At 41.0% G+C, this 18640-nt stretch overlaps 1 protein-coding gene across 1 annotated transcript; it reads right to left on the bottom strand.

The window, feature by feature from the left end:
* Positions 1-1654: 1654 nt before the first annotated feature.
* Positions 1655-15125, bottom strand: LOC111967288 (transmembrane protein 88B-like). The gene is made up of 4 exons (XM_023992203.2): positions 14830-15125; positions 14674-14755; positions 12014-12311; positions 1655-3483 (listed from the first exon to the last, which is right to left on the bottom strand). Exons 3-4 carry the CDS (start codon positions 12308-12310, stop codon positions 3256-3258), a joined length of 525 nt encoding a protein of 174 aa, XP_023847971.1. The 5' UTR covers position 12311; positions 14674-14755; positions 14830-15125; the 3' UTR covers positions 1655-3255.
* Positions 15126-18640: the final 3515 nt, after the last annotated feature.

Below are 18640 nucleotides of genomic sequence, written 5' to 3'. Positions count from 1 at the left end.
TCGTACCTCGTCTAGTTTATTGTACAATGATTGCACGTTGGAAAGTAATATTGACGGTAACGGCAGCTTTCCTAGTTGTCTTCTGCGGGTCCGGACAATGACCCAACACACCTCTGATGGAGTGCTGCATCAGATGACCTGGCCACCACAATCACCTGACCTCAACCCAATGAAGATGGTTTGGGAGAAGTTGGACCGCAGAGTGAAATAAAAGCAGCCAACAAGTGCTCAGCATATGTGGGAACTCCTTCAAGACTGTTGGAAAAGCATTCCAGGTGAAGCTGGTTGAGAGAATGCCAAGAGTGTGTAAAGCTGTCATCACGGCAAAGGCTGGCTACTTTGAAGAATCTAAAARATATTTAACACTTTTTGGGTTGCTACATGATTCGATGTGTTATTTCATAGTTTATCTTCACAAAAATAAAGAAAAACCCTTGAATGAGTAGGTGTGTCCAAACTTTTGACTGGTACTGTATAATCCACATGCGAATTCACACGAGCCTACATAGTCTACTTGAACTGACTACAAACCGCCTTTCCAGAAGCCACCTGGAGTCAATTTGAAATATGAATATCTTCCTGCTGGAGGATTATTTTCCTCCTGTGACGAAATGGGTCATATTAAGATCCGACATATGTACAGGTGTAGGATCTTAATCCTGCTCCGCAGGAAATGCAGATGACCTTCATGATTTACAGAAATTAACTGAAAACCCGCACTAACACACAGTTATATCAACAGTATTGCACTTTTCATGTAGCCTGCTTTTGGCCAGCTAATAGCCTAAGCACCGATCAAGCAACATTATTGACTAAATGTTCAAATCCTGTTTCTGCAGGATTATTTTGCTGTGACAATATAGGTCAAATTAAGATCCTACATCTGTACACACCAGCTTCAAATTCACCATCTTCATTACCTCATTACCCCTTTCTTCTCATAAAATGTTGTTGCCATGCAAGAGCTCAATATGACTCTATCATTGTGGTGACAAAATCAGTATTTTAATTTATTTTCTAGGTCAGTTAAGAACTCATTTTTTTTTCAATGACAGCCTAGGAACAGTGGGTTAACTGCCTTGTTCAGGGGTAGAACAACATATTTTTTATTCAGGGATTCGATCTTGCAACCTTTCAGTTAGAAGTCCAATTCTCTAACCACTAGTCTACCAGCCGCCCCAAGTATGTTGTCTAGGTATAAGGGTGACATAAAAATGTATACATGTATTCAGAGAAATCCCTAGTATTGGCTTTACATTTCTAAACGCAGTGCACAGCATGTCCTTAATTCCGTTCATACATAGTAATTGAGTAAGACAAGCAGGCTACTTTAAAATGTTTACTTGAAATATGTCCTGTGTTACGGTAATGGCCAGAGTTAATAAAAAACTAAAACAGTTGATTATATTGCCGTGTGAAAATGGGTTACATTAAACCCCAGTTAATATGGCCACATTAGGGGGGAATTAATAAGTGCATGTACGAGTCAGTACATTTGAAGTTGGAGAGTTTMAAGTTTGATGAGGAGTCTGGAGATGACTATCAAACCCTCTCCCAGGCAGAGTGAGTCATTCCACTGCACACCCACTGTACTGGCACTCCCTCTATCACCATTCATGCTTGAAGTGTGTGTAAGAGGCAACATCAACACCAGTATGTCAACAGGTTTATTCTTCAATAACATACATTTACAGAATGTGGATTGGCTACAACCATCAACTGTTCTGTTCAATAGTTCAAGAAGTAGAGTCTTTTGAGTTCAATTCACTTCAAGTAATAATTTAAGTTGATTCAAATGTATAGCTAAATTATGAGATGGGGATTTTTGGTTGGGTGCTTATTCTCTATACACTCTGTAAATGTGTGTGTGTGTGTGTGTGTGTCTGCCTCAGACAACATGACTACTGGATGCTATCTTTCCATCTTTCCACGTCTTTAGATCTCTAATGATCAGGCTGTATCACAACCGGCCGTGATTGAGAGTCCCATAAGGCGGCGCACAATTGGCCCAGTGTCGTCCSGGTTTGGCCGGTGTAGGCCGTCCTTGTAAATAAGAATTTGTTCTTAATTGACTTGRCTAYTTAAATAAAGGTTCAATTGAAAAYAATTATAATAATCAGCGATTAACATACTATTGAGTAATGCTTTCAAAGTAGTAGACCATGTTGGGAGGAAGAGAGGCACTCTATTAAATAATATCACATAGAACCACACTGTCTCTCAGGAGCAGATTGAGGAATGTCTAGGCATTATCTGATATGAATCATACCACACATCATATAAAGATCTATGTGAGATAATGACAGTGAAATGTCCATGGATTTAAAACTATATCTATTTGAACTAAGTTTTCTCACCATTAGCCTCTACTATGTTTTAATTCAATCCTTGGAGACGTTATCAGCCATTAGAAAAATACCTACAAATAGACAGATCAAAGCCTTGGCATTTCAGCTCCAATTCCTTTTACGGTGGCTGCAATATAGAGGAATTACCAGTAATGTGTTTACATATAAGTCAATTACTAGGTACATAGAAATGTAACGTTGGTAGGATCTGATAAGTACAAAATGAGTAATGATGGCTCTGTTTAAACACATCAGAATGATTRTTAGCAAGTAAATATGCCAATATACTAAAACAAAACAAAAAAACTGAAAGCAAACACAACAGAAAAAGAAAAGGCTACAATTCTGTCTCATCCCGTTCACACATGACTGATGTAGAGCAACCTAGGCTACTTTTATGAACTATACTTACATTGAGGTAGCTTACATGGCACATTTACAAGATGTTGAATATAATGAAATCAATAGAATGAACAAAATCTGCTAAATAAGTAAGCTTGTAAACATATTTTCCTTCCATTCTAGACATTCGAGTGACAGTTTATACAATACTCTATGTCGTTTTTCTGCTACATCAAGATTCACAACCATATAAGTTAGCAGATAATTGAAAATAGATCAATATACATAACCAATACAAATCCACAGAGAAGAGCTGCTAGTATATCCCACCCTTACCTCCACTGTTTCCTTCTGACCAGTAACAGCCCTATAGCCACATGTAAAGCTCTGTCTTTAAACAATTGGACTGGTTCACAATGTATCCATTTGATTGTATGACATTCATTACAGTTTAATAGGACACTGAATAGATAGATTGACACTGCGATTCTCCAGGACTCGATTCTCTCTTGACTGTTAACCTATTGAACTCTTTGAACACTGGTTTATTRGAGCGTTGGTCCAATCAGACCCAGGCACGGACATCGCCCCCCCAGTCCAAGCCCCGTCCACGGTACCATGCACCTGTTATTGGCTGAAACAGCAGCAGGAGTCGCAGCCTCCGGAGCAGCCCACAGAAGATGGCCGCCGCCACCACCACCAGCGGTGACATCATCACAAAGCCCAGGATGATGAGGGCGGAGCAACTGTTGTCGTCGAGGTAACGGCAGATAGGAGAGGGGGAATCTAGGACCTGCGGGGGTAGAACGCAGACTAATGTTACATTCAGACAGAAACACACTCTAGTGATAGGGACAATTCCATTGATACAGTATGTGTTTCTGAGTTGTTTTTGTTAGTGATGGAAATGTTTGTGCTTTAGTTTAACTGAACAGAACTGAGGGGGAAGGAGAGGTGTGTGTGTGTGTGTGCGTGTGTGTTTGTGTGTACACAAGAGGGACCATAAGACGGAAGGTACTGGGGTATGTGACAGACTCTTTCCCAGTTTCCCTCTGCTTTCACTGTTCAGATAAGAAGCAGCCCAGAGCTGCCAATACAATCCCTAGGCTGTCAATCACCTGTAAGCACCACAGAAAGAGAAAGGGAGAAATATATATAGAGGGAAAGAGATAGATAGAGGGAGAGCGATAGAGGGAGGGTGAGAGAGAGAGAGGGAGGAAGGTGGAGAGAGATACGGATGAGACGAGAGAGACAGTCAGAGAGACAGATAGGTAATGGAGCCCCTGCTCTGTTTATTAGACTTGATAATCTGTGACATACATTACATAAACCAGGGTATGTGGACACCTGCTCATTGAACATCTCATTCCAAAATCATGGGAATTAATATTGAGTTGGTCCCCATTTTGCTGCTATAAAAGCCTCCACTCTTCTGGGAAGGCTTTCCACTAGATGTTGGAACATTGCTGCAAGGACTTAAGATTTCCCTTCACTGGAACTAAGGGGCCTAGCCCAAACCATGAAAAACAGCCCCAGACCATTAGTCCTTCTCCACCAAACTTTACAGTTGGCACTATGCATTGGGGCACGTAGCGTTCTCCTGATGTCCGCCAAACCCAGATTCGTCCGTTGACTGCTAAAGTGGTGAAGCATGATTCATCACTCCAGAGAATGCGTTTCCACTGCTCCAGAGTACAATGGTGGTGAGCTTTACACCACACCAGCCGACGCTTGGCATTAAACATGGTGATCTATGGCTTGTGTTTGGCTGCTCGGCGATGGAAACCTATTTCATGAAGCTCCTGAAGAACAGGTCTGTGCTGACGTTGCTTCCAGAAGCAGTTTGGAACTCAGTAGTGAATACTGCAACCAAGGATAGATTTTTTTTTTWAAGTTACGCGCTTCAGCACTCAGCGGTCCTGTTCTGTGAGCTTGTATGGCATATCACTTCACGGCTGAGCCGTTGTTGCTCCTCGACGTTTCCACTTCACAATATCAGCTCTAGCAGGGCAGACTGACTTGTTGGAAAGGTGGCATCTTATTTCCATTTTACTGCCAATATTTGTCTATGGAGATTGTATGGCTGTGTGCTTGATTTTATACACCTGTCAGCAACAGGTGTGGCTGAAATAGCCGAATCCACTAATTTGAAGGGGTGTCCACATACTTTTGTATACATAGTGTACTATATACAGACACTGTCAGCAAGAGGGAAGAAGGAGCGATACAGATACACAGAGTGGGACAGACAGGCAGACAGACACGCTCATGCACACACAAACAGACAGATATTTAAAAAAAATGCACAAACACCTCCATGCTATCAAACGAAGCATTCCATACATTGGTAACTACATGGATAGACAACTACACACAAGACAACAAAGATTCTCCTGTTTCTCCGGCCACAATGTGGGACGCTGCTAAAGCCACACTAAGAGGGCAGCTAATTGCATATGCTTCCTCTWAGAAAAAAGTAATGGAAGCACACAGGCTAGATCTGGAGAGGGAGCTGGAACGCTGTGAAAAAGTACATAAACAATCCCCAGACAGCACCTCCTGGAGTCAACTTAAAGCAGCCAAAGCCAAACTGAATTTGGACTATACTCGGGAGATTTAAAAAAAAAGTTTTCTTTACTAAACAGAAATACCATGAGTATAGCAATAGGCCTAGTAGATTGCTTGCTTATCAATTAAAAAAAGAGCAGTCAGAGCTACAATTATGGCTATCCGAACAGCAGAGGACGAGTCACATATGACCCAAAAAAGATCAATTTAACTTTTCATGATTTTACTGCAAACTATATACCTCTGAGAGAAAACACACGGAGGCAGAACTCCACTCCTTCCTAGGGGAATCTCGCTACCTAAACTATCAGAGACCGACCAAAAAGATCTCAACTCCCCCTTCACTCCTGAGAGATCCTGGAGGCAATTACCTCCATGCCACCTAACAAGTCCCAGGCCCAGATGGATTCCCCAGAGAGTTCTACAAAGCTTTTTTGGCCCCAGCTTAGCCCTATTTTCATGCCAATGCTGGAGATTTTTGCAAAAACGGAGTTCTCCCAGACTCAATGCACACAGCTCGCATTACAGTGTTGCTCAAAAAAGACAAGGACCCCCTATCCTGCTCCTCCTTCCGGCCCATAAGCTTGTTGGATTTCGACTACAAAATAATTACCAAATTGCTGGCCAAAAGACTAAACACTCTTCTTCCCAAAATATAAAAGCGGACCAAACTGGATTTATTAGAGACAGAATACTCTTCTGATAACATTCGCCGTCTTTTGATATTATTGATCAAGTAAACGCACAGAAGACCCCTGTCCTGCTGCTTCACTGGATGCTGAGAAGGCGTTCGACAGATGGAGTGGAGCTTTCTGTTCTCAGTCTTAGAAAAGTTCAATATCCCAAACTTTATTAAATGGATCAAATCACTATACTCTCATCCAAATGCCATGGTGACTACTAACGGACTGAACTCTGACAGATTCCCTTTGGGACGGGGCACAAGACAAGGGTGCTCGCTATCCCCCCTGCTCTACTTGTTGGGCGGAGCCTCTGGCAGAGTTGATAAGAGGCAATCCAAGTATTACAGGTGTTCCTGCAGGCGGCCTGCAGCACAAGATTTCGCTTTACGCGGATTATGTCTTGCTCTACATATCCAACCCTGAGAAATCCCTTCCTCCCATTTTAGACACAATTGCTCAGTATGGCACGTTTTCAGGTTATAAGATAATTTTAACAAATCCACTTTCTGCCCTCTCAATATTACACTCACCAGTTCTATGAAGACACTATGCCCATTCCAATGGAAGACACAGGGGTTTCAATACCTTGGGATATTCATAACACCAGATCTGAATAGGCTTTTCAAGGAAAATTATCTTCCACTCCTGGATCGAATCAAAAACAAACTCCAAACCTGGATCTCTCCTCCCAATTATAGTAGGAAGAATTAATGTAATCCGATGAACATCCTCCCTAGACTGAACTATTTATTTCAGAGCTCCCATGCTATCTCCCAGCTTCCTTTTTCAAAACAATTAACCAAAGCATCACCAAATTTATATGGGGCAATAAAAAACCTAGGATCAAGCTCTCCACTCTATCGAAACCTGAATCTAAGGCGGTCTTGCCCTTCCCTCCCTTCAATTGTACTACTGGTCTGCCCAAATCCGCAACATGCTAACATGGATCACAAACAGACAAGATCAACGTGGATCCAGATAGAAGCCCAATCCTGTGGTTCATTGCCACTAAGCTCAACTATATTCATTAATAACTTTAGTGAAGTGGGCAACATAGCCAAAACATTGTGATTTACAGCACCCTACTAGCGTGGAGGGACTGTAAGAAATACCTGGGCATCTCCTCCCAAATATGCTCTCACTCGCCTAAGTAGGAACCCAGACTTGCCAAAAGCCCTGAGGGATGCCAACTTTAATCTTTGGCATACTCTAGAATCAGGACCTTTTCGACCTATTTCATCAGAAGACCACTACACTGAAATCCTTTCAAGAGCTCTGCAGTGAATTCAATGTGCCAAGATCCCATTTTTTTTTAAAATATCTTCAAATTAGACATGTCATCTCCTCATTTACTTCCAAGAGGTTTAGAACTCAGTTGAACGAAGTTGAAACCCTTCTTGTCACAGCACAATCCATTAAAGCAAAATATCCTATATCTATAGACTCCTTCTGAGAAAGGAGGCTCTCCTTTACTCCTTTGAAATAATCTGGAAAAGGACCTTGGTCTGACTATCAGTGATGAGTTTATGGGCGGAGGTTTGCGACAGGGTATACTGCTCCTCTACTAATGTAAAAATGAAAGAATCGAATTACAAATTTTTGTACAAATTTTATTACACTCCCTTGAGACTCCATAAAATGAAAACAGACATTTCTCCTAACTGTAAAAGATGTACCTCTTGAAAGTGGAACCTATATGCATGTATTTTGGAGCTGTAGAGAGATTGCCAGATTTTGGCAATCTATACATACTGCTGCACAGAAAATACTAGATGTACAGTTTGATATGACCCCGTGTCTCTATCTTCTTAATGCCCAGCAGGACTTTGTTTCTTGATCCTGACAGAGAAAATTTGCTCATGACCATTACATACTTTGCTAAGAAATGTATCCTTCTATTTTGGGCCTCTAGTACCTCTCCTACATTTAAAATGTGGATTGACCAAGATTGTTGACTTTCTCCCTCTTGAAAAACTCACTTATGACCTCCACAAGAACAGCCCAAGTTTGATAGACTCTGGTCTCCACTACTCCACTATATCTCAAATTGGACAGAGTGAATGGGGGGATCGGGGAAGGTGAGCAGATGCGTGTTGTGTAAGGTGCTGTAAAATCTAAAAACTAATCATTGGCTCGTCATCTCAGCTAAGGCTGGAAATAGCTAATAAGAACCTTGATAGTGCTGCTGCAAGTTCTATATTTTAAATTTTTATAATTATTATTGTGTGTATGTGTGTATGTATGTATATGTATGTATGTATATATATAGAATATATATAACAATTTTTATATATTATTATTATTATTTTTATTTTTTTTAAGTCTGTCACATCTGTGAATGTGGAATGTGTTTGGTTGGTTGATTGAAAACTTAATAAAACTTTAAATTGAAAAAAAAAATAGCACAAAACCACTTACATACAAGTACACAAACACTCAAACACACTCAGTGTGTTCTCTTTAGGGCTACATCTATAAGACCCTCTGGCATATAATTCTCTCTTGTCAGCATTTCAAGAGGAATTTCCCACCCACCTTGACTGAACGCTGCAACCTCGAGCCATCATCAAATCTCAACACACACACACACACACACACACACACACACACACACACACACACACACACACACACACACACACACACACACACACACACACACACACACACCACACACACACACACACACACACGCACACATTTTCTCCACTTTATTCTTTCTGTCTTGTCAGCATAGGCATGGGCCCAGCTGAGGACTAATTGGCACTAATTTAACAATCATGTCTTCTCATGGATATCCTCTCTCACTGTCCAATCCTTCACTTCTCCAACAGTTGATTGACATCCCCAACTCTGGCAGGCAGCAAGGGCCTATACTGGCACTTGTTGTATTATATATAGTAATGTTCACAACATACTATTAGGCTACACCTTACACATTACACATACCACTCATATTCTGTATATTTGTACATCCTTCCCAGCCATCACTAATGAAGACGTCTTGAAAATGCCAGTGTCTTCTGGACACTTTAAGACATTAAGAATCAATTAAAATCAAATKAAATKAATTAAATAAATTGCTATTGATTTAATTAAAGGCAACTTTCCAAAGAAAGAGCAATCAGTGTGTTTGATCGTACACAAACTTCTTCCAAATGTCAAAAAAGTTAGCAAACGGCAGTAAAAGGAAGACAAAATACAACAGAGACACATTTTAATGTAACATCAATAATGGAGACAAGCAAGGCCACCTGGCACGGTGCCAACTCTACCAGACGAGGAGCTGAGGAAATATGACCGCAGAGCGCTGTCAAAAGGCGATTTGGGGAGTTTACTTTTTGCCAAGGGCAACAGCTGTAGATCTTAGAGGACACTTTGGCATCATTATGAGACTGATAGGGTTTACTGACGTGTCTGCGCCATGAATCTGGTCCTCATGGCGTGTCTAAGGAGGAACGCTTCAAAATGCACATCATCATCCTGTTTTAGACACAGTCCACCTGTTCTTAAAGGTGGTCTTAAAGTTTGTCAGACGTGTTAAAGAGATTGAAAGGGATCTTAAGCACTTACAAATCCATAACATATTGTACGAAAAGGAATTGGTAACATATCATTCTGATTACAGGATGTTTTATGTATTTTTTGCTGGACGGAACATATCATATACAAGATGGATGACGTAGTACACAATTGTGCACAATTTCCGGGGACCCGTTTTGGCTTGTGAACACTACTTTCAAAACTACTGGCTGAAATTATACAAAACCTTTATAAAACATATTTAAAGGAAAATACAGGTTCCAGGAAAACTTTCCTGTAATGCAGGAAATGTAAAACTTGAAGTTTAATTGAGGTTTAAAAAGGCTTCTGAAGTTTGTAATTTCCACCTGATTTTCCCGTACGAAAAATGTATCACCCCCTAATAAAAAGTAAATTAATTATAATCCACATAATAATTCACATTTCCTGTTGCTGCAGGATTATTTTCATTTTGCATGCAAAATGCATCATACTCTGACACTTTCTGTATTTTTAAAGTCTATATCTTGAAAACTTGATTGCTGACATGTAAAACATTTTTGGGATTGTATCAACAGTGGACTAATGAAACATACTAAAGGGTCGTTTTTGAGTGGAATTTTCCCTTGAGTTCTTAAAAGTGATCTATTGCCAAGATGCATCCAGCAATATGTCTACCTTTCTCATTCATTTGGGATTGAGTAATATACTGTGGTATAATAGGCCAATGAAGTGATGTCATCTTCTGGGTGATGTCTAAAGAAGGGTGAGGCTGACAGAGGTTGGCAGGGATGTCATATCTTACACAGAAATGTAGGGGTATCTATCTGCCCCTGATCCAGGGTGTTCCCAGAGCCAGTGCTGAAGTCACACAAGGTTTGCCCCAGAGCTCTGTACTTGCCCCCTACTCTTCATACTCTACATACTCCCACTTGGACAGATACTTGAACCTCAACGTCCTGTCCCACCCTAACGATGTGTCTGTTTGCCTCTGGTCCAGGGTGTTCTCGATGTCGGTTCCATGCACAACAAGAACTAAATCCTACCATTCTTTCGATACTTGGGCATGCCCGGTATACTTTTACTGTGTTGGGTTAGGGGGGAGAAGGAAGGAATCTTTCATTTAAACTCATGTTCAAACATCTTCATGTTGGAGCACGGCAGACAGTTATCCACTAGTGGGGTTCTTATTACTAAAGGTTATTTTAGTTACATTTAAGTCATAATGCCTGAGAAACCGGTGTTTGGAGGATATAATGGCACGGGTGTTGCTAAGCCCGAGACAGGTTACAAAACATATTCAAATAATGATTGACATATTTTCCTTAAAAACATTATTATGATGAATTTATTCATACTATTTCATCCTTCCACAATATATAGTTCTGACACAAATKTAGGGTTGCTAGAGACGCGACCCAGTTGTTCGTTCTAAATGTTCCATTGCCATACTGGCTGGCAACATTCTTATCCCTTGCTTGCTAGCTTGCCAACTACGGCTAACTTACAGTCACGCCAAAAAGTGCAGCCAGAATAAAAGCAAAGTAGTTGCATTTGCATTTGTTTAAGCTGTTTTCTAGTGACATTTATTTGGATACATCCATAACAATAAGCTGATGAGGTGCGATTTCGCCTGGCATAGAAAATGTGCTCACTCGTCAGGACACTGTCGTTCAGAGGAGCTAGCCAACAACACAGCTACAGTAAGACAATCACTTCAAACTGAAGCTGGAAGACTGCAAATGAGTTGCGTTTCATTTGACCTTTTTTCAATTGACAATTTTTTGAATATATCCATAAAAATTATGCCAGCTGAATCATGATTTTGACTGGCTGAGAAACGCTGCCTGCCTGTCTGTCTCGTCCCGACTCACAACACGTTCCTTACTATGGGACAGCAGGAGATTGAATTTGAATATTGAAACAATGTTGCAAATGTCGGAGAGACAGACAGCAAGGTTTATATAAATCTCTGCTGATGAAAACTAAATGTTAGTCTAAAATAAATGTGAGATAATGTCTAGATGCTTTTTTATAGTGGAGATCAAGTTTATAAATTGCTTGGCTGGGCTGATGAGACAATGGATTGCGCAGTCAGATGGAACAGAGTAAATAGGCATTTTAACGTCATAGATTTAGCCGATGGTAATTTGTGGAATAGACACCGGCTGGAATGTGGTTTTATCTAATCAGCTTTCAGGATTAGACCCACCCGTTGTAAAAATGCAAATAAGCTGTTTAAAGGGTTGCCATGGGTTACAGGCCTCAACCTCAGAGCCAATCAGCTATGATCYTGATTCTTGTGTGGTTCTCTGGCAGAGTGAGCCAGTGTGCAGCTCAGCATCAGGTCACATATTAACCAGGGGTGGGAGACTGTGAGCGGTACTGACTTGACTGGAGACGCTCTGTGACCTCAATTCTGAGATGAAATCCTACCAAGCACCAGGAAATGGCTGTCATAAGGAATTGGAATTCTAACCACAATATTCTGATGTTGTCAAAGTTTGTGTTTGAGACTTTGAGTAGCGCTATAAGCGGGCCACTACTTACCCGTGAGTGGCAGAGGAAGCCGGCGTAGAGCAGCAGTGAGGCGGGCAGCAGGACCAGGGCAAACACTGCCACCAGGACCAGGACACACACCAAGGCCAGACCCACATTCCACAGCAGCAGCCCCGCCCCGCACGCCACACAGCCACAACTGCCCCGGCGGCTACCCCATGCGCTGCCCTCACTGTGGGCCGTGGGAGGAGGCAGCATCTTCACCCTCTCACCCACCCAGAACTCCTCCTGCTCCTTCTCCTCGTCACCTGAGCCCCCCTCGTCCAGATCCAAGTCCACCCCACACATCCTGATGGAGAGAGAGCGAGAGGGAGGGAGACAGTAGGAGGAGAGAGAATAATTTGATACATTTAACCATGTAGTGTTATCAGGAGGAGAATGTCATTTTTCATTGTTGTGGTTTAATCCTACTTTTCCTACAATCACTTTTTCTCTATTTCCCCACACGTTGATGCATTTACCACTGGGATGTTATGGCCCACCACACAGCTTTGTGACAAAAGTAATGTTTGAGGAACAGCTCTAAAACAGACTTTAACAAACAGAACAAATGTACTATGTATTTGGTGTAAAGCTGCCTGATCTGTGATGATGAAATATGACTAATGTGGCTGATTGTCATGTTTCTCACTGTTTTGAGTTACACAAACACAACTTTTCAGGTGATTTACCTATCAAGCTCATTTCAGAATAGGAACCTTGCTAGGCTGTGAGAATGTGAAGTACTGGAGGAGGTTTGCTTGTGTAGATTGTCATGATTTGTGCCAGTGCCAGCATCCAGGAGTGAAGCTATTTCAATAATTGAAGTCTGATAATAGCACACCGAACCTCATATGAGTGGAGCAGCTGGCCTTTTCAACATTCCAATAGAGATCCAATCTCATGTATCGGTTAGATGTTTATCCTGTCATATAATTCCTTGATTTAACTCAATGCTCAGTTTTAACTGTCATGTAGATATTTTATTTAGCAATAAAATGGGTTTGTCGGCCTTATGACTATTGAGGTATGCAAACAAATCCAGGAAAGGAAAGACTTATTGATCCCTCGACCTCCCTTTTGCATCTATTACAGTGGGTGAAAGTCCACTTTGTCTCACCGTCCAGAAATGTTTTAACTTCCTTTTCCTGTGTTAGCACAATGAGTCCCACCACGACACCGGAATTCATTTGGAATTCTGACCCTTTTTAAACATCATGTGTTTGAGTTACAAACTTCTGGGTTGTACCATTGGATTAGTATATTTCTTCTGCATCTGTTGATACCATTAATCTGTGTGATTAACGGTGGCTGAGCTAGTCGAGTCCGAATATTTTGAGCTAAAACTATTAAACTATTACAACTACAATTAAAACCTATCTATGAAAAGCTGAGACTTTCACAAACACGCACATGTAACATGTGCTTGACACTATGACGCTCACAAGCTACACAGGAGTTGTTAGAAGGTAAAGGCTTCTACTACATAGAAGATCCAAGGACATAGTGTCTATAATACTGTAATAAGCTCACATAGTTGCTGTCACAAACTCCAAACTCCACGTTTTGCTTTGCATATTTGAGCTGTTTTTGCCATAATATGGACTTGATCTTTTATCAAATAGAGCTATTTTCTGTATACCACACCTACCTTGTAACAACACAAATGATTGACTCAAATGCATTAAGAAGGAAAGAAATTCCACAAATTAACTTTTAACAAGGCACACCTGTTAATTGAAATTAATTCCAGGTGACTACCTCATGAAACTGGTTGATAGAATGCCAAGAGTGTGCAAAACTGTCATCAAGGTAAAGGGTGGCTACTTTGAAGAATCTCAAATATAAAATATATTTTGATTTGTTTAACACTTGTATGGTTACTACATTATTCCATATGTGTTATTTCATAGTTTTGATGTCTTCACTATTATTCTACAATGTAGAAATTTGTAAAAACAAAGGAAAACCCTGGAATGAGTAGGTGTGTCCAAACTTTTGACTGATATTGTGTCAATGAGAGAGAGAGAGAGAGAGAGAGAGAGAGAGTGAGAGATTACTGTTTATATTTCCAACCTTGTCCTCTCCTGCTCTTGTTGTGCCACAAACACAATATAGACTGAAATAAAATGTCCCAGTTACCCTTACCATCACGTCCAGATACATTTAATGATATTGTGTCCAATAAAGGTATATGCTATCGTTCTCTTTATCATCACCCCCACAGTCCTTCCACTTAGGCCTATCCCCACCCCATCCCTGTCGCTCAGTGGAATCAATAACAGCGATCGATCCCGCCTTCACCTCCCCACCCCGCCAAGACTCTGATTGATCCGTCATTCTGAATTAAATCAGTGAGACACCTTCACCGACCGGGTGCCGAGCAGCAGCACCGCAGGACCCCCAGGAAATATCACATCTTGTTGAACACATCAATACATTCTAGACATTCTCACTACAATAAATAACTTTGAAAGCCAATACTGTCACAATACAACACTTATTTTCCTCCAATAAATGTATGTTTGTTTGGTGTTGATGCTTCTTGTCCTTCAGTTTAGCGTCATACACCTTTTTTTCTCTTAAAATACAGTATTTCACAAAATAAAACAATGCAAGCTGAATTTTATTCCAAATAGGCCTACATGGAATAACATGGCATTTGCACCTACCTCACTCTGTCTGCCACTATTTCTCAGAAGTCTCCTTTGCAATTGTTGACCCCAGGAACAGGAGCAGGTGCTGCCAAACTCCCTAGAAGATGTCAGAATAAGGCGTTTGCTGAGAACAGTAAAAACAAACAAAACAGCACCTTTTAGGATACGCACCTATTGCCTTTTGCAAGACAGTAGCACAGCGATGCGCGCGTTCTGCATGCGAGTGTATAGATGAGCAGTGCGCGGAGCGGTGCGCGGGGCGCGTGCTGTGAGTGGGTGTAGGTTACTATGTGTGTGTGAGAGAGAGAGCGAGAGTCCACCTCATCACAATCGGAAACTGCACTGTCCTCTTCAACATTAGTAACTTCACATGCACGCGGTGGAGTGAAAGTGAAATAACGGGGACGAGCAGAGCATACCAATAACACTATTAGCCTATTCACCAGTTTGAATGACGTCCCGCTTCAGGCACGTGCACAGATAGGGCTCTACCAGTGTCAAGGTCGCCACCCCCTGTCCGTTGGTTGGTCTGCCTTGTAGAGAGCTCGCACGCGCCCGGTTGCGCCTTTTGCCCAGTCTGCCCTGTATGTAGATTGCGCGCACCCGGTATCCAAACATGCATGGCTTGAGAAATGCGGTCACTGGTAAAGTGTGTGTAGCTATAGCTACCTAGTTTAAATATCAACAGTACTGCCACAGTAGCATAACATTTGATTAACACTTGATTTAACCTACATCATCATAATTCGGTCTGGTTGGCCGATACGTGCAGCAGAAAGAGGCAGAAAGACATAGAGGTAAATCACAATCAGTAAAATAATTAGAGTTTGCTAACTAGCAGATTTACATCAATCATCGACATCAACGATCATCATGAGAGCCCACCCTCTTTTCCCGATGTCAATCATGTATTTAGGAGTCACTGTGTCTAACTTGCTTTAATACCATTTGTTATGATGAGTGAGTGTGTTGTTGCAGAAATAAATAGGCCTATTCTAAGAAAAAAAAGTCTCGCTACAGAGGCATTTGGTAGGCCATGTTATGAATTTGAAGATATGAATTATGAAAGTTTAAAAAAAATCAAGCATGGGGGTGCCCTTTGTTCATTTTGAGCACCTGCCCCCTTAAAGGTCTGTGCACGGCCCTGTTCCATTTATATTCCCCTATTCTCTTTTATCCCGAATCGCCATTTCCAACCTTTACCTCACTTTGGAAGCTCATCTAACGTTTTTTAACTCTTTAAAAAAATCTTTTATCCAAGCTCATCTACAGCATCATAGATTTCCTCTCATCTACAGCTCCCACCGTATCACTATGTTAATTATCTGGCTTTTTCAAATGATTAAAAGCTCTGGTAAAGGAGGATCATATTAGTTTGAACCCCTCAAAGATGAGAAGACCAAAGCCATGCAGGGGCAGCGCAGCAGACACCCATCTCTTGGCCATACACTGATTTTAGGCAGGGATTATGTAGGTGTACAGGCTCTATTACTGGTAACCTACAGAGGGGACATGGAGGTAGTGATGAATTATCTCTGTAGGCTACGACAGCCAGACATGATGTGGTCCTACACCTCCACACAACCCCTTCTAATGTCACACTCTCATGCTAGCGGATGCAGCAGTCCCTCCCAAACAAACAAATACACACACACACACTCACTGACACACTCACGCAATCACTAAACACATTCACTCATCTTCCGTTGCTGTCTGTAGMACTGGTCCGGGCCCAGCCGTGGAGTGATGATGACATGGTTGACAATCCATGAATAGAAAACTCTCCCTGGAGTATTTCTCTCTCGCTCCTATCCCTCCCTCCATTGATTGACCACTCTGTCATTAAGAGATAAGGGATTGATCAATTTGTTTTGCACTAGAGAGTCACACAAGCAAGGCAATCCTTACAATTTCACTTAAACGGAAGTTAATCAGATGGAACAGAGAGGAGGAGAAGGGAGGAGGTAGAGAAGGAGACAGGAGAAACAGATTAGAAGGAGACAGGAGAAACAGATTAGAAGGAGACAGGAGAAACAGATTAGAAGGAGACAGGAGAAACAGATTAGAAGGAGACAGGAGAAACAGATTAGAAGGAGACGATTAGATGTAAAAGAAAGGATCAGGGGAGGAGAATAGTGAGATAATTAAAATTTTTGAGTAAATTAATTTATCTTGCATGCTGTTTTAAACAAAACCATGAGTTTGTGCTTGGAATAGAGGGAAGGAGATTCGAGAATGAAAATAAGCTTGACGAAAATGACCTTTTCCCTGGAAAACCACCCTTCTCTCCCACTGATACTCAGGTCAACTCCATGCAGTCACACTGACATCTGCTGGTTCGTTTGGTTATGGTTGATCTTTATTGTTCGTTACCTAATCATGCTTATTTGTCCATTGAAAGGTTAGAATTTTTTGTACTCAAAACCTGTGTGTTTATTCCTTTTCCTCTCAATGCAAAGCAGCTGTAAATTACTGGAACATTACTGGAACTTCATATCGGCCTGGATCTTTCTAGTGTCTGTGTCTCTCCCTAACCTCAGACACCCCACTGATCCCCTTCACTCCCTGTCTATTGAGCTCTATTGAGCAGAGAGTTGGATTAACGGACTAGCTCGAACTGTACTCTCTCTCTCTCTCTCTTAGAACTCCCCCCCCAGGCTTTTAGTCACTATCAAACTATATCTACAACACCCCACTCTGGGTTGCCATGACAACTCATCAGAAAGATTTCTATTTTAGTGGATATGTAGGTCAAAAGCACTTTGTGATGAAATGATCAGATGACAGTTAACTATCATAATCCTGAGACCCGGGAAAAAAAAGTTTAGGATTTATTATTATTATTTACATAAAGTAGGTGTTTGGGGTGGGGGAAAAAACATGTTACCAAGACATTGTTTAGAAAAAATTGTGTTATTTATCTTTTATTGAAAGTGCAAAATTTCCCTCTGTAGTGGTCATTAGGACGTGAATATGAAAAGATGTACATTACAGTCAATGGGTATAGAAGGTAAAAAACATAGTTGCAGCATCTGAGTGTCCACTACAGAGGACATTTCTTGATAAGCTCTTATTTAGATCTTATTTAATGTAAAAAAAATATTACACAGGCCTGAAAACTCACTTAACCATTCATGAGATATTCACTTACGAGAAACAATTTGAATATCAAACTCACAAAAAGTATCATTAATAATTACTCACACTTCTTTTCAAATTTCCATTAAGTGTGCTAATTTTGACGGCAGCCATTTCTTTAAGAACCAGGAAGACAAAGTTGCCAAGATCACACCACCACACATGTGATAACATTGAAAATCCCAGACTGTCCTTTCAAAGGGACAACAGGACCTTAATACAGAGATATGGACTAAGAACTGATGTCCACTAGAAAGGACAAAAATGAATTGCTGGGTCTCAGGAGGATAAAGGTATAAAATACACATTGTTCATATGAACTTAAACACAGACAATTGAGCAATTAGCTGGTGGAGGAAAAGGAGTGGGAATTTGCATTCATTTACATTACATTTGAAATTGTGAAAACAGATAATTGATACGTACAATAATGCCTAATTGTTGTGTGTGTGTGTGTTGGAGTTTTAATGCCTGCCGTTTAATGTTGGTTAAAATGTGTGGAAAGTCCTCTGTGTGTTTGCTCTGTATGTTATTTATCAGTAATCCGTTTCTGTTCTAGAACAACATCGGTGTCCATGGTGACTGCTGCAGGCAGAGAGGAGTGAGGATGAAAACCTGCCCAATACACACAAATCTAAAGTCCACAGTTAGGATCATAACACACACAGCCTAAGCCTCTGTACTTTAGTAAACATCAGAACCACTATGGTGTTAGTTGCCTATATTATTGCTAGATGAAAATTATGTAGGTGAGATGAGAAGGACTGTGGATTGAGAGGTAGCCAATGCAAACTGATGGAAAATGCTGCAACATGTTTTCATATCCTTACACTTCTGTATCCAT

This window comes from Salvelinus sp. IW2-2015, linkage group LG1 (genome assembly GCF_002910315.2).
Source record: "Salvelinus sp. IW2-2015 linkage group LG1, ASM291031v2, whole genome shotgun sequence".
In the NCBI taxonomy this organism is placed as follows: domain Eukaryota; kingdom Metazoa; phylum Chordata; class Actinopteri; order Salmoniformes; family Salmonidae; genus Salvelinus; species Salvelinus sp. IW2-2015.
This window is presented reverse-complemented; position numbering and strand designations above follow the sequence as displayed.